The sequence below is a fragment of the Artemia franciscana genome, chromosome 20 (genome assembly GCF_032884065.1).
Source record: "Artemia franciscana chromosome 20, ASM3288406v1, whole genome shotgun sequence".
NCBI classification, from domain to species: domain Eukaryota; kingdom Metazoa; phylum Arthropoda; class Branchiopoda; order Anostraca; family Artemiidae; genus Artemia; species Artemia franciscana.
The window spans coordinates 1,002,208-1,019,577 of record NC_088882.1 but is presented as its reverse complement, the minus strand read 5'-3'; the positions used below and the strand labels follow the sequence as shown (position 1 = coordinate 1,019,577).

The window sequence follows — 17,370 nt, the reverse complement described above, 5'->3', positions numbered from 1 at the left end:
ACACCCTTACCCTGCCCTCTCCAAACGACGCCCCTGCCTCTAAGAATATATAGATACAATTTTGATAGTCTCAGAATTTTCATTTGATATAATTTATGCTCTGTTCAGGCCAAAATACTAGAATGAAGGTAATCTCCTAGTTCAATCAGGGCTTATTTAAAAGAAAACGAAATAAAATAGCTTAAGACACTGCTTTGAGACATAATCGATGCTAAGACCCGTAGGCAATAAGATTCTTCTCTATCACACAGAACGACTTTCACTTCACTCCTAAAGACAAACACACGCCTCCTCCACAATTATTTATTATTACCTTAATTATCAAACTCTTCTCTTCCACCCCGGAAGGACAATCACCTCACGAAATTAATCTTAATAATAATAATGAAAAATAACCTGAAATAATAAAGTTATTTTAATCCAATTTAACTTCTAATAATTTGACCTTTCACTAAATACATTTCACCTGTGATAATATGATCTCTTTTGTTACTTAATAAGGGCACCAGATCTTGAAATATGCGGTTGAATACTACTACTACTACTACTACTACTACTACTACTAATAGCTCACTGCAGCACCAAGCCGCCTCCGGCCAACACAGCTACGCACGCTCCTCCTCCAACCTAATCCATTCAAACCCTACCTCTTTACTCCCAGGAAGTTCCTATTTCATTTAAATCTTTATTTATGACATCCTCCCACCCTAGACGAGGACGACCTGCTTTTCCTTTAGCCCCAGACAGTTGGCCAAAAAGGACAATCTTCGGCAATCTGTCATCTTTCATCCGCAGAACGTGGCCTAGCCATCTCAACCTTTCTTTCAATAGCCATAGAAAGTGGGATTGAACCACATTTTTCGTACAACCAACTGTTTGAAATACGGTCAGTCAGCCAGGTACCCAGAACAATCCGTAGGCAATTTCTCTGGAAAACATCTAGTAAATACTCATCCGCTTTTCAGAGCGCCCATGCTTCAGAGCCATAATGTATCCTATTAATATTGAATACATCCTATTAATAACCGGCGACTAACGGTTCGACACGGCCACCCCTAGTCAAATAATAATAATAATAATAATAAAGTGACCATCTGGAAAAGTAAGAATGATAGTAGCTTTAGGATTATAATTTCGATCAGGGCAATTTTTCTGATTTAAACACTGTATTCAAAAGCTGCTTTTTCTTTAGAGTTTCGGTTACTACTTCTATTATAAAAAAAAACTAGGCCACAATGGCCTGTAAGCATAGCTGATATCTAATACGATCCATTACTTAAAAATATTTCACATATCATCAAAAACATAAGTAAGATACATAAACTCAATTCAATTTATTTATAACCCAGCTTTTACAAAAAGGGGGCGAAACACCCTTAAGATAGAGCAATAAAATAAATTGAATTAAAATAAAATAAAAAAATAAATATAAAGAATAAATAAAATAAAAATAAAATAAAATAAAAGAGCTAGAAATAAATAGAAATCAACACCAACAGATAATCGAATCAATAATGCTGACCAAGGATGAGATATTATCGACATAGAAGAACGAAAATCAAGCAGCCTTTAATCAATAACACATATGGGCAAAACTAGACCGAATTTATTCATTAAGTAACTATTTCTAGTCCAAGGAAGGTAACTGAGAAGGAATTTAGCATAATGAAAAAATATTCTAGGAGCAGATAGTTTCTGAGGCTCACTAAAAAACTGCCGAACCGGACAAAGAGAAAGGAGATGAGGTACAACTAGGCTATTATAAACTTTCGCAAGATATAATTTATCTATATGTTTAATATTAGATACAATTGAAGCATAAGCAATTCTCAGTTTTTTCTTCAAATTTTTGAGGGATAATTTGAGCTTCTTTCATACTTTTTTCCAACAGACATTCTAAGGTAAATTATTTTTTGAGAAAGGGGGACTTGAGCATTAGCAAAGGTAAAAAAAGGGTCATTTGTCTCTTTAAAATTGAAAGTTGCAACAGCAGTTTTTTCTACATTGAAAGAAAGCCAATATCTTTATATTCATTGTAAAGCTAACTAAACGCGTTTTCACATCCACTAAAAGTACGGCTTAAATTCAAAACGTCATCTTTAAAAGTCATTAATGACAAATTAAATTAAAACAAATCAAAACATGCTGTTTTAAAGAGAAACCAAGAAACCGTGGAAGAAAAAATACACCAATATGTCCATGGGTTACCGAAAGCTTACTCATATGCATAAATAAGAAAAATAAGCTATGGGCAAATTACAGAAACCACCCAAACCGAGAAAACCTAGAGAGATATGAGAGGTATAAGAAATGCCTTCATTCAGTTCTGAGGAAAGCAAAAAGAATTTATGTGAATAATAAAATATCGGAAAGTGGGAAGGATGGACGAAAAGTCTGGAAGGTCATTAATTCGGTTTTGCGACAAATGATAAGAAAGCAGAATTGCCTTCCAGACTTTTTGTCAACGGGGAGGCTGTTACGGAACCCACTTAGGTTGCAAAAGAACTCAGTACATTTTTCGCAAGGATAGGAGGAATTACATCTAATACTGCGAAAAGTCCCCACAAACCCTACAAGCATTACCTTGGCTCAGCATGCACCAAATCAATGGCAATAATTCCTTTGACATCAACTGAAGTAGAACTAATTGTGAAGACCTTGAAAGGCACATCAGCATCCGGATTTGACCGGATACACGCGAAAGCCCTGAAAGCAGTCCTCCCTTCTATCCTAGAGCCATTAACTTATTTGATAAACCGGGTCTCTAAGAATTGGTGTTTTTCCCTCAATACTAAAAAAGCAAGAATAATCCCTCTGCATAAAGGTGGCCCTTAAGACGATCCATCGAATTTCCGACCCATATCCATATTATCTGTTTTTTCAAAAGTTTTTAAAAAACCCTTACAAAGACTACTTTACCAGTTTTTCGAAAAAAAAAGATTTTTTAATAGTCGTCAATTCAGCTTCAGACCTGGTCATTCAACAGAAGATGCTCTGGCATCCTTAAGCTTATTCATCAACAGAACACTTGACTCAGGTCTTCTGCCAGCTGCTATATTGATTGACATCAAGAAAGCATTTGACAGTATGGATCATACAATCTTACTAGGAAAGCAGCAACATATTGGAGTGAGAGGGATAGCCCTTCAATGGTTTGAATCTTACCTTCAAAATAGGTGCATCTACATTGGTGACGACCCAAGGAACAACACTACTGTGAAATTTTGTGTGCCCCAAGGATCAATCCTCGGTCCTCTTTTGTTTTTAGTCCATGTAAATGACCTAACTCGTATCCTTAATCCGAATCATGACGACAAAAAATGCTGTAACCTATGCTTTGATCAAACATCTGAGGACATTACTAACGAGCAAGATGAACTTATAGCATTCACTGACGACACTACGATGACCTGCTGCGGACTCGATATGCCTTCACTCCAGCGGAAGCTTGAAAACATCATAGAAGAGACCTATCTATGGATGGATGCCAACAAACTTGTCATCAATGTAGAAAAATCTTGCATTCTACTAATTTCTAGGTTAGGAACCCTTCACCCAGAAATAACAGGAATTATGACGTCTCGTGGAAAGGTTCAACGACCAGTAAATGGATGTGCAAAATATTTAGGAGTAATAGTAGATGAAAACCTTTCTTTCCTTCCTCACATCCATGCTGTAGAATTAAAGCTTTCAAGGAATCTTTGTATCATGAAGAAACTGAAGCAAACATACCCACGTAAAACCCTTACCCTTCTCTACAATGCACTCATTAGACCCCACTTACAGTATTGCGCAATGGTATGGCAACCGACATTCAAATCCCATCTGAAAAAATTGGATTCCATCCACAAGAATGCCTTGAAGATCATCAAACACACAGAAGATTATCTCTCGCTGAAATCGCTGTTTGAACTTTCCTGCTTGGTTTTTACTTTCAGATTCCTCTCCAGCTTGCTTCCACCGCTTTTAGGAATCTATTCTGTTTGGTATCCGAACAGCGTCTTCCATTTACAAGACTATCTGCACAGATACATATTCGACATACGCCAACAGTGAGGTCGGATTCTTCGCCTGACATCGTCTGTGCTAAGGCTTACAATACCCTACCGCTTGAACTGAGAGGTAGGAGCTCCCTTGGTTCTTTCAAAAAGAGAATAAAAAATTATCTTGTTTTAAATTAGTTTAATTTGAATAAAGAATCTAATTAGAATAGTGATTCTAGTTATTATTGAGTTTTTTTGTGGGGGTTGGAGTGGTTTGCTTCTGGATGAAGAGGTGGGGACTTGTAAGGATGTTTTTTGGTAGGGGCCATGGTTGTATCGAGAAGTGGAGGGAGAGCCATAGTGCGTATTTATTTTTGAGGTGATATGGGACTCAGCATGCAGTTTTTGCATAGAGATGAGAGATTATGTATGTTATGACTGTTATAATTTTTTTTAATAAACCCGAATGAACTGAACGGAAAAACTGAAATCCAAGGTAAATACAACTCAAATTAACAGAATTAGGGGCATGTAAAACAGAGTTATTAAATAAAGATGGTGAGGTAAAACTACCTTGACTGACTCTTGTTATGGCTATGACTTATGGCGGTAAGTCACTGTTATCTTTACAAAATGTTAATCCAATAATTTGGGAAGCAAAGAGCAGTCGAGTTTTTTCCTACAAATCAGGCCACCCAAGGGCAGCAGATATTACTAGTTCTTTTTCTCTCTCCCTTGATCACCCCCTGTCTTAATCACCCCTCTTTAAATTGCCCTCCCCAACATTTAAATTGCCCAGGCCTCTCTCCCTAAGTGTCGACTCTGGATTCACCAATGATAGATACTATGTACTTTATGTGTTACCATGCGTGTATCGAACAAGTTTTTGGTAACCAACTGTAAGTAAGGAGCGACTCGGCCAAATAGTAATCGAAACTCTGAAACAAGGAATATTGGTTATTATTAATGCATCAAAGAATTGATTTTTTCTGTTCGATTCCACATATACAAAATTCATTAAGTTTAATGTTACCCATTAAAAACTATAAGCCTCAGAAAATTTGCCTGATTTTCAAAAAAGGGGTAAAAACACCGAGAGAGACAAAGGATCTTAATGAATATATCACCATAAGATTCAGCATATCAGAGAACCTCTTGTAGAGATTTTCAGGATCCTTCTAACAAAAATGTGGTTTTTTTGCCAGAAGAAAGATCGGTGCGAGTTATTTTGTGACTCAGGGGTTATCATACTAAACCAGTAGTCTTAGAAAATCAAACGGAAATTAAAGTTCTAGTGTCCTTTTTAAGTGACCAAAATAATTGGAGGGCTACTAAACCTCTTAAACTTCCAAAGATATCCGATCAAAATTTTGAGACATTTTGTTCAGCATAATTGAAAGGTTCAATAGCAATGCCTCTGAGGATGATATGACCCCCCCCCCTCCTCCTTGGGAAAAGGGCTATAAGATATAAAATTTACCATTATTTACATTTTGTATGTGTTCTTGGGAAATATTCAAACATTTTCGAGTGGGAGATTTTCCACAAGGAGAATTTTCCGTGGGGAGGAAAGTTTCCAGGAGCGGGAGGGGGGAGGGTTATCGAGGGAAATTCTGCACGGTGGGGATTCGCCAGAATATATGCGGAATTTCTTTTATTTGTCTTACTTTCTCTTAGGCGTTTTAAATTAACAAGTGCAGATGTTCAAGAGAAATTGTCTAGGGGGATTTTTCCGTAGGCGGAGGGAGAGTCTGCGGATAAAATTTACATTGGGGGATTTCTGTGGAAAATCTTCCATGTAGGGGGATGGTGGTTTCTGGCATGATTTGAAAAACAATTAAAAATTGAATAGAAAAAGTACGGAGAATTTTTCAGAAAGAATAAGGATGGAATGTTCCGGGAAAAATTTTCTGAGGGGATTTCAACGGGGAGTGATTTGCCACGGGAGGGGAGGTGTATTTCCCAGCATTGTTTGAAAAAAGATAAGAAAATAAATAAATAAATAAATATTTTTTTTAGCTGAAAATAAAGGGGGAACATTAAAACTCAAAGCGAACAGAAATTATTCCTTACATGAAGGGGCTGCCCCCTCCTCAATCCCTCGCTATTAACGCTAAAGTTTGACTTTTTGCCCTAATTCTTAAAGAACGACTCCTGAAACACAAGGGTCGATTAATTCAAGCTTTTTAAGATAATAAAATACTTTAGCGTAAAAAGTGAGGCATGGGGAAAGGGGCAGCCCCTTCATGTAAGGAATAACTTCTGTTCATTTTGTTGTAATGTTGTTCCTAACTTTCAGCTGAAAAACATGTTTTTGAATTTAGTCTTTGCACAAGATGACCAATTATAATGCTTTCAGCTCCTAATCATTATGTCCCACGCCCAACGCAGGTATGGAGACCACCTGCATAATTGGTATATCCACCCAATAGATAACACAAAGCTACTTAAGTGATGCCGTTTTCTTTTACTGCTTGTGGAAAGTTTAAATGTATAAAGTCCATACTTTGAAATCAATTATAGCTTAATTGATAGATATAATCGAATAGTTTGATTATAAAAGTGAGATCGGGGTCGTTAAAAATCAGGACTTGGATTCGGAAAGATTTTCTGCCCCTCCCCCCTACTTTCTTCTAATTCGATACTAACGAAAAGAAGTGTGAAGAGCCAAAGTCATCACTCTGGGTTTTGAATTTCCTGGTCCCCCCCCTATCTTCTTCTAATTCTGTACCAATAAAATGAGTGTGATGAGTCTAAGTCACCGTTCAGGGTTTTGAAGAGTGCTAGGCTTATTCCCCCCCCCCCAACAGAAATATGGTGATGGGGACAGAGGGGACAGAAGGAAAGGAACTTCATTCAAATATCATACTGAGATCAGGCGATGCAGGGCCCATAAATTTGGCAAAAAAAATAAAAATAAAAATTACATAACAAACTACAGGCTGGAAACTAAACTATAGCAAATATGCAAATAGAATTAAATTGAATCTTTTTTAGCAACATATAATTGTCCATGGGAAAAACAATGCGTATTCAGATCTATACCTCGTAATTCTAATGATTACCCTTGAGCTTTGTTGATGGTGATTGCTAATCGAACATTCCCTGTGTCGCCGTCGTCATTTATATATCCCCCTGTGCCCCCGGCGTCCCCGTTGTAGTTGTGTCCCTGTGTCCCAGTCGTCATTTATATTCCCTGTGTCCCGGTCGTCATTTGTATCCCAGTGTCCCAGTCTGTAATTTCTCTTTCAGTGTCCCGGTCGTCATTTATATTCCCTGTGTCCCGGTCGTCATTTGTGTCCCAGTGTCCCGGTCTGTATATACGTTCGTTTTCGAATTAGTCTTTTTTTTTAGTTTTTTACCTTTTTTAGTTTTTTTTTAGTTATACCTCATGATTCTAATGATTGCCCTTGAGCTTTGTTGGTGGTGATTGCTAATCGGACATTCCATTTGTCCCCGTCGTCATTTACATATCCCCCTGTGCCCCCCGGCGTCCCCGTTGTAGTTGTGTCCCGGTCGTCATTTATATTCCCTGTGTCCCGGTCGTCATTTGTGTCCCGGTGTCTCGGTCTGTATATACATTCGTTTTTGAATTGGTATATGATGAAAAAAAATTTTGTGTTTTTCCCCTTTTTTTCTTTTTAGTTTTTTTTTTGGTTTTTACCTTTTTTTAGTTTTTTCTTTTTCTTTTTAGTTTTTTTTTGTAGTTTTTACCTTTTTATTTTTTTTTTTTAGTTTTGTTTTTCTCCTTTATTTTTCAGTTTTTTCCTTTTTTTTATTTTTTTTTTAGTTTTTTAGCTTCGTTAGTTTTTTTAAATAGTTTTTAGTTTTTTTTTCTTTTTAGTTTTTTTTTGTAGTTTTTGTAGTTTTAGTTTTTGTAGTTTTTTTTTTGGCTTGAATACATTCGTTTTTGAATTGGTATATGTTATGTTTTCTATATGTTACTGCATGTATGTTTTCTATATCTTTCTGTATGTATATGTTATGTTTTCTATATGCTTCTATAGAGTATATGTTATTAGGGAGGTGGATTTGACCTAAGAAGGAGAGTGCGTCTAAAAATTCTACTAGATTCTACTAAAGGTAAATTTGTAGGCAACCATGTTTGTTTCTCACGAGGAGGGATCTGGATCAGCACCGGGAAGAACGTTTGCCCGAGTAGATATATTACACACAAGGCCGTATACGAGGGAGGGAGGCTAGAGAGTTTGACTAGTCTCCCTCCCTCCCAAAATGTTTCACCAACTCGTAAAAACATAACGGAAATACATACAAAAAATTTTTGCTTCTTTTAAAGTTTCTTTTTTTTGTAACATCCCACCCTCCGATAAAAATGGTCCTTCCTGAGCAAAATCCTGGATACGGCCCTGATCACACATCATGAGCACATACGCAATATGATTTAAAGGAAGCAGTAGGGTTTTCAATAAAGTATCAAGCATAGGGAAATTATACGGAGAATGTAAGCGTAGTAAAAGCCGTAGGGATGGAAATATTTCCTGAGAGAGAGGGCATAGACCCAAACCTCTTACTTAAGCCCCCCGTATTATATCAATATTACCTCTAGTTCAGTTTTGCAAATGCTTTCCTCCTCAAAGCGGAATTGTTGATCCTCGTTTTTTCTCCGCTCGTCTTCAAGCTGAGACAACAACTCCTTGCTCACAGCTTCCCCCGCAGCTAATTGTTCCATGAGCCGCTCAACGGTACCAGCTTTTTCATGTGTCTGAAATGAATCGAACTGAAATGAAATGAAACAGCAAAATGGATAAGATAGCTTTTAGAAAAAAAATATTTGTATTCAGAATCTATAGTGATGTAAAAATACAATTTTAGAGAAGAAATTATAATTACTGTAACGATAGGCTTTTAAGAGGGTTTTCCGGTTTTGCCACAGCTTGTATAGGTTTGATAAGAGATTAAATAAATAATTTTTTTTTAACTGAATGTAAGGAGCGATATTAACATTTAAAACGAACAGAAATTACTCCGTATATGAAAGGAGCTGTTCCCCCCTAAACGTCCAGCTCTTTACGCTAAAGTTTGACTCTTTCTCTCAACTCTACTTTTTAAAACGATAAAAAACCTTGAATAGTCTGAGGGGTTTAGAAGTTCCCTGTTGTGCTAACCGCCTTGATTGAAATCTTAGTCAACAAAGTATATATATGATTTATGCTGTATATACACTGAAGAGACAGCGTTTTGCTTAATATTTAATAAGACGTTATATATTTTCTATGTTTGTCTTCGATGGGGCATTTGTCTTAGAGTCTGTCAGCCGACGCTGAGAGTCACAGATGGATACTTAGGGTGTCGCATACCCTTAAATCATACACAGAGTTATAATGATACACTAGAAATACCATAAAATTTAAAAGAAGGATCACCAAGATCACCTTCCCCTACTAAAAAAGTAAAATCAAAACGTTTACTCTTTTACTTAAATTGCTCATTTGGGGTTTGAAAAACTTTGATCCCCTCTAGAAATCTGAATCTAGAATTTTCCTCTCTCAGTTTTTAAAAAAAGTTTGTAAACTGAACTTGTCAATTAGGTTTCTACTAGGTCAATTTGAGCCAAAGCTGGTCAATTAGGCTTCAAATCAGTTCGTACTGTCACGTGTTACACCTAACCGTTGTATCTGACATTTTCACGTGTACGAGATAATTACCAAAAACGGTTCGTCAAGCTGTTCTATCAAAGTTTGATTGAATATAGATTGCAGTGCTAATCGTCCCTTTGAATGCAGATCGGCCCACAGTTTTTGGCACTTAATCTGGCATGGAATTTTGGCGTAACAGCGGCGATATATAAAAAAAGACTACCTTATTCGTGATACTTTTTTAACTGAAATTATCTGTAATCTCCAAACACATTTGCGAAGCTATCCTCATAGGGAAAATCAGCATGATAAGGTTGATTAAAAGGATCAAAGTTTGATTGAACGTTCACTGCCGTACTTGTTCACTAGTATGCAGCTCACTAATAAGTTTTTGGCAACTATTTAAAAAACTTGAAAATGTTAGATACGCCCTTGAGATGTAGCAGTTTGATTGAACGTTCACTGCCGTACTGATTGTTCACAAGGACGCAGCTCACTAATTATTTTCTGGCAACTATTTGAAAAACTTGAAAATGTTAGATACGCCCTTTAGATGTAGCAATTTGATTGAATGTTCATTGCCGTACTGATTGTTCACAAGGACGCAGCTCACTAATTATTTTCTGGCAACTATTTGAAAAACTTGAAAATGTTAGATACGCCCTTTAGATGTAGCAATTTGATTGAATGTTTACTGCCGTGCTGATTGTTGATTGTTCACTAGGACACAGCTCACTAATTAGTTTTTGACAACTATTTAAAAAACTTGAAAATGTTAGATACGCCCTTGAGATGTAGCAGTTTGATTGAACGTTCACTGCCGTACTGATTGTTCACAAGGACGCAGCTCACTAATTATTTTCTGGCAACTATTTGAAAAACTTGAAAATGTTAGATACGCCCTTTAGATGTAGCAATTTGATTGAACGTTCACTGCCGTACTGATTGTTCACAAGGACGCAGCTCACTAATTATTTTCTGGCAACTATTTGAAAAACTTGAAAATGTTAGGTACGCCCTTTAGATGTAGCAATTTGATTGAATGTTTACTGCCGTGCTGATTGTTGATTGTTCACTAGGACGCAGCTCACTAATTAGTTTTTGACAACTATTTAAAAAACTTGAAAATGTTAGATACGCCCTTGAGATGTAGCAGTTTGATTGAACGTTCACTGCCGTACTGATTGTTCACAAGGACGCAGCTCACTAATTATTTTCTGGCAACTATTTGAAAAACTTGAAAATGTTAGATACGCCCTTTAGATGTAGCAATTTGATTGAATGTTTACTGCCGTGCTGATTGTTGATTGTTCGCTAGGACGCAGCTCACTAATTAGTTTTTGACAACTATTTAAAAAACTTGAAAATGTTAGATACGCCCTTGAGATGTAGCAGTTTGATTGAACGTTCACTGCCGTACTGATTGTTCACAAGGACGCAGCTCACTAATTATTTTCTGGCAACTATTTGAAAAACTTGAAAATGTTAGATACGCCCTTTAGATGTAGCAATTTGATTGAATGTTTACTGCCGTGCTGATTGTTGATTGTTCACTAGTATGCAGCTCACTAATAAGTTTTTGGCAACTATTTAAAAAACTTGAAAATGTTAGATACGCCCTTGAGATGTAGCAGTTTGATTGAACGTTCACTGCCGTACTGATTGTTCACTAGGACGCAGCTTTTCTGGCAACTATTTGAAAAACTTGAAAATGTTAGATACGCCCTTTAGATGTAGCAATTTGATTGAATGTTTACTGCCGTGCGGATTGTTGATTGTTCACTAGGACGCAACTCACTAATTAGTTTTTGACAACTATTTAAAAAACTTGAAAATGTTATATACACCCTTTAGATGTAGCAATTTGATTGAAAGTTCAGTACCATGCTGATTGTTCACTAAAACGCAGCTCACTAATTAGTTTTTGGTTACTGTTCAAAAAACTTGAAAATATTAGATACGCCCTTTACATGTAGCAATTTGAATGAACGTTCACGGCCGTGCTGATTGTTCACTAGGATGCAGCACACTAATTAGTTTTTGGTAACTATTTAAAATATGTTAGATCCGCCCTTTAGATGTAGTAGTGACGATATATTCTTTGAGATATGAAACTTACCTTTGCCACCTTTTCTTCAAGTTCGGCCAGCTTCTTCTGCGCATCGCTGGCAGCAATTAAAGCCCTTGCGGCTTCTGCTCGGTCTAACTCTCGCTCCTTCAGGATCTGCTCGATATGCTTTTCTTTCTCTCGAATGGTTTCCTGGAATTAAAAAGGAAAGGGTGATTTATGAATTCTAAGGACAGAGATGTCTGATATTTTTTATGTAATTATGAGCGACTGTGACTTCTTATATATGAGGTTGTGAATCTCAGTTTCAAAACCATAACTCACGGTATGTCTCAAAGTTTCGCAAATGTAAATACTGACGAAGCCTGGTTGAACTACGTTGAACTCATGATGCTAAGGCTGTTTTAAGACTTTCTAAAACATTTTTTAGTTTTAAAATTCGTATTGTAATGTAAATTTCTGTTTTATATTTTTGTTTGTGTTGTGCTGAGAACGGCCCTTCGACGTAGGGTCGGAATATTAATTTAAAGTTTGGAATTCCAGTGTCTTGAAAAAAAAATCCCTATTGTTTCTACTTGTAACTTGTTGTTCAAAAATGTAGGAAGAAATATTAAACTGTCAATTGCAAGATCATTTGAACAGTGAATCGCTTGAACAGAAAAATAAAAAACGGGTTCTGTTTTTTCTTATTTTATGTTCAATTTGTTTTTCATTCCAGTATATCCAAGGGTTGGTTTTTTCCTGGAATATTATGTATATATTTTTACCACAGAAGTCGACTTGTGGAGGTCATTGCCAGGACTGTGGAACTGGTTATAAGTTATAACCAAATCCGATTCTAATTCCAACTTTTAGCCATTTTCAATATACCAACTCCAATTCTGACCCCATTCAGTAAAAAATTACTAAAACTCCGACTCCATAGACCTGCTTTGAAGTTTTATAGTTTAATGTAGTTCATTTAACTACATTTTATAAGTTTTAACCGGCTCCAACTCAGACTCCAGACATTTTCAACATACGGATTCGAGCTTCGACTCCCACTCAATGAAGCAAAAATTTACTAAATCCTACGACTCTACGAACTTTCGACTCCATCATAAGTTATAACCGACTCCAATACCAACTCCGACTCCAGACGTTTTCAATATACCGACTCCATTCAGCAAAAAATTACTAAAACTCCGACTCCATAGACCTGCTTTGAAGCTTTATAGTTTAATGTAGTCCATTTAACTACATTTTATAAGTTTTAACCGGCTCCAATTCAGACTCCAGACATTTTCGACATACGGATTCGAGCTTCGACTCCCACTCAATGAAGCAAAAATTTACTAAATCCTACGACTCTACGAACTTTCGACTCCATCATAAGTTATAACCGACTCCAATACCAACTCCGACTCCAGACGTTTTTCAATATACCGACTCCATTCAGCAAAAAATTACTAAAACTCCGACTCCATAGACCTGCTTTGAAGCTTTATAGTTTAATGTAGTTCATTTAACTACATTTTATAAGTTTTAACCGGCTCCAACTCAGACTCCAGACATTTTCAACATACAGATTCGAGCTTCGACTCCCACTTAATGAAGCAAAAATTTACTAAATCCTACGACTCTACGAACTTTCGACTCCATCATAAGTTATAACCGACTCCAATACCAACTCCGATTCCAGACGTTTTCAATATACCGACTCCATTCAGCAAAAAATTACTAAAACTCCGACTCCATAGACCTGCTTTGAAGCTTTATAGTTTAATGTAGTTCATTTAACTAAATTTTATAAGTTTTAACCGGCTCCAACTCAGACTCCAAACATTTTCAATATACGGATTCCAGCTCCGACTCAAACTCTATCAAGCAACAATTTACTAAGACTTTCGGCTCCACGAACTTTCGATTCCACCACAAGTTATAACCGACTCCGATAAAAATTCCTACTCCAGACGTTTCCAATATGCCGATTCCGCTCAGCAAAGAATTACTAAAACTCCGACTCCCACTCCATCAAGAAAAATCAAGCTAGATATCTAGTCTTTTGCTATGGCACCCACTCTGAGCATAATATAGCTGAAGCACACATCCGCAACTGGAATGACCATTTTAAAGAAGCTTGTGCGAGGACAGATAAAGATGTAAATAAGGCTTTTGAAGAGCAGCGCTTATCCCCTGATATTTCCAAGACTCTAAGTAAGTCCTACTTATCACAACCCGCTAAAACTAAGGGAAAATCCAGCCTAGCACCATTAACTCCAACTTCTGCAGCAGCATCAACTTTAAAAGAAATAATAAATGAAACTCAAGAGGAACTAATGAGCACTAAGTCTAACCTAATGAATGATATTTCTCGTGTCGTATCAAATACAATGAAAGATCGCCGAGCTTCGGAAATTATCAGTGAAGATATTGTGAACGAAGTTTATAATTCGATTTCCCTTGAATATAATGCCAAATTTGAAAAAATTGAAACAACCCTTCGAAAACTTTATAATGCAGAGAACTTGCTTGAAAATAAAATTTCTAAATTAGAAGACAAGTTTGACCAACTAGAGCAGGATGCCTTACTTGATAGCCTAATTTTCTACGCTGTGAAACCAAACCCCAACGTGGAACTGAGAGAAAATCTTAATGGAGTGATTACACAAATAATGGGCTTGCAAGATTTTAAAGAAATGGACCTCTTAAAGGCTAATCGATTCCGCATGCCTGCTAATCAAACTGAGAATGTGAAAATCGCCCCAGTTCTAGTAAAATTTTCAAGCTTAGATACTGCTCGTAAAGTGTTTGCAGCAAAAAGTAAGTTGGTAAAGTCAGGTGTATTCGTTTTAGAAAACCTGACTAAAAAGCGTCGGGATCTATTAAACGCGGCTCGTAGCACCTTTGGCCCAAGAAGTGTTTGGTCTGATCATGGTCAAATTCTAGCCAAAGTTCCTGGTGAAACTCGTATACGCAAAATAAATTATTTGCATGAATGTATTAGTGTGTGACTGGTTAATATTTTCTTGATGCGTATCCTTTCCTAAGTCATTCTTTTTTACAATTTCTTTTTATTTCGTTGCATTTTTTTTTCATGCCCATGGTTCATCCCGATAGTACCTTCTGTGCTATTAATTATTTATGTGTTTATAATCCTTTGACAGGTTTTTCTTTCATAATAGATCTAGGTAAACATTTCTTTTTTGTTCATCTGGTGATTTAAATGGACTCCAAGTAAAACCTGCTTTTGTCAATATTTTAAGTCGTGAGAGACGCCTTTGCGAGCTTGAAAATAATCCCTTTGATCTAATTAGTATTGTGAATAATTCTGTGGGTCAGGTTAATCAAAACCTGACTAATATAAACCATGTTTGTAATAGTAAATATGTTTCAGAATTGGGGGAAGAGGAGGTTACCAAAGGAAATTATTCTCTGACTGCACTTCAGCTTAACATTCAGGGTCTTTCCTCGCCAATAGATAATCTAAGACAAATAGTTTCGGATGGACAGCCTGATGTTGTTGGTTGAATGAATTTATTTAGTGATTCAACTTACAAAAAGTATTTCACTTTCTATTCTAAAGCTAAACACTATGGACAAAAAGAAAAAGAAAAAAAAAAAAAAAAATTAGCCTTACGGCATTTCACGACTAACAAAGAGACAAAACTAAACATCTAAAATAAACTACAAAACACATAATTTTGTACATACAATCTAACTAAACAAGAGAAAACAAAAACAAAAAGACAAACTAAATAATACACAATGAATTCCGTTATCAGACATAAAAAAAAATCCACATATTTTTTTTAAAAAATAAGATTATAACCCCAAATCCAAACGTTTAGTTTTTCTTATGTATTTCAGTAAAATATTTCTAACATTCCTAAATTTAAAAATCAAATCAAGATTAAACGGAAAAGGAACATTGATACTATAAAGGTGAAATATTAATTCTAAACGTTCACGAGCATAAATAGGGCACTCAAAAAGAAAATGGGAACAAGTTTCATTTACACCGCAAAGGCACAACTCCGTATCAATTTTGTTTATTCGGTGAAGAAAGAAATTTAGCCTGCAATGACCCGTAATAATCTGCGTTAGATGGTAGGAGGGCTGAACTTTGCAAACAGCTAATAAATCTTCTGTTGAAGCAAAAAAGCGAATTGACCAAGAACTAACTTTATTCTTAAATTCTTCATACCATCGTCCGTAAAGTATATTTTTCAATGCCTTTCTATTAATATGAAAGGTTGAAGTATGGATTTCTCGTACTGTCGAAAGGCCTAAGATATCTACTAATGATTCATCAGTGAAAGTACTATGATTGGATGAGCGTTTAGAAAGGGGGAATTCAGGAGAAGTGAAATTTGGCCAGTGACTTGGACGGCCTTTTTTCGCATAGCGCAATGTCGCTAGCTCAGTCGCTCGGAAAGAAATTGGCAGTACCCCAGCAATGGCCGTAATTACGTCATTTTGGGCAGAACGGAAAGATTTTGAGATTATTATCATTGAAGTTCTTTGAGCAGACTGTAGCATTTGTAAAATATTTTTCTTTCTAAGAGCTGAAAACCAAACTGATACCCCATACAAAATTGTACTTTCTATAACTGATTTATATAATTTTCTTAAAGCTTGTGGTTTGAGACCCCATGTCATCTTCGCTGCACAAAGGAGTCTCGTCGAATACTGCTTTGCAGCAGTAACTCGGGAAGAGACATGATCAGTCCATAAAAGTTTCCTATCTAAAATAATTCCTAAGTAACGGACTTTTTGTTGTATATTAATTTTTTCTCCTCCAAAAAAAAGATTTACAACAGGAACTTTGTGTTTGTTTGTGAACAATACAGCTTCTGTTTTACGTTGGTCGAAAGTAAGTTTGTTTTCTGCAGCCCACACTTCAAACTTCTGAAATATTTTTTCCGCCAAATTTTCTAAAAACAGAATATTTTTACCTGTTAAAATTACAGTGACATCGTCAGCATATGCCTGAATCGCACAATTTTCACCAAACTCCATTTCTAAAAGGTCATTTATGTTGATTAACCATAAAAAAGGAGACAAAATTGATCCTTGCGGACAAGACTTTTCCAACTTCCGGGATACATCTTTTCCATATGATACCGTCCTATCTGATAAAAAACTTTTCACTAATCTTAACAATTGAGTTGGGCATTTCTTATCCTTGAGCTTTTTTAAAATACCTGGATGCCATGCATTGTCGAATGCTCCTTTAATGTCAAAAAAAAGGCAAAGTGTGAATTTCTTTTCCTCTTTATTTTTCTCAATAACGCTTACCATATTGTCAACTGCATCTATTGTACTTTTACCCTTACAAAACCCAAATTGTCTTTTAGAAACCCAACAATTATCCAAACTAAGTTTATCTAATCTATTCATAATAATCCGTTCAAAAATTTTTCCGATGTTTGACAACAAGCTAATCGGGCGATAAGAACCGGGGTTACCATCATTAGTTTTCCCTTTTTTAAGAATTACTATAATATTTGCTTGTTTCCAAAGGACAGGAAAATATGATGTCTTTAGGCAACTATTAAAAAGCTTCAACAAAGTAGGTGATAAAACATTAATATTTTTCTTTATAGTAAAATTCATTATACCATCAGGTCCCGGAGCCTTCATGGGTTTGATTGACTTAATAACATCCTGTAAAATTTCCATGGTAATAGGTTCCATTTTATCCTGATTTTCACTAGAGATATTTTCTGTTTCATTTCTT

General features: G+C 36.1%; 1 protein-coding gene across 4 annotated transcripts in view; it reads right to left on the bottom strand.

Moving 5' to 3' along the window:
* LOC136040250 (CAP-Gly domain-containing linker protein 1-like) overlaps positions 1 to 17,370 on the bottom strand; it is a 185,626-nt gene that overhangs the window by 48,336 nt on the left and 119,920 nt on the right. For 2 of the 4 annotated variants that reach the window (XM_065724461.1, XM_065724463.1), the window contains 2 exons: positions 11,700 to 11,840; positions 8,545 to 8,721 (listed from right to left, as the gene is read on the bottom strand). In XM_065724461.1, the coding sequence (XP_065580533.1) occupies positions 8,545 to 8,721; positions 11,700 to 11,840 (318 nt within the window). The remainder of the gene's footprint in view (positions 1 to 8,544; positions 8,722 to 11,699; positions 11,841 to 17,370) is intronic. The other 2 variants (XM_065724462.1, XM_065724464.1) reach the window with 1 other exon arrangement.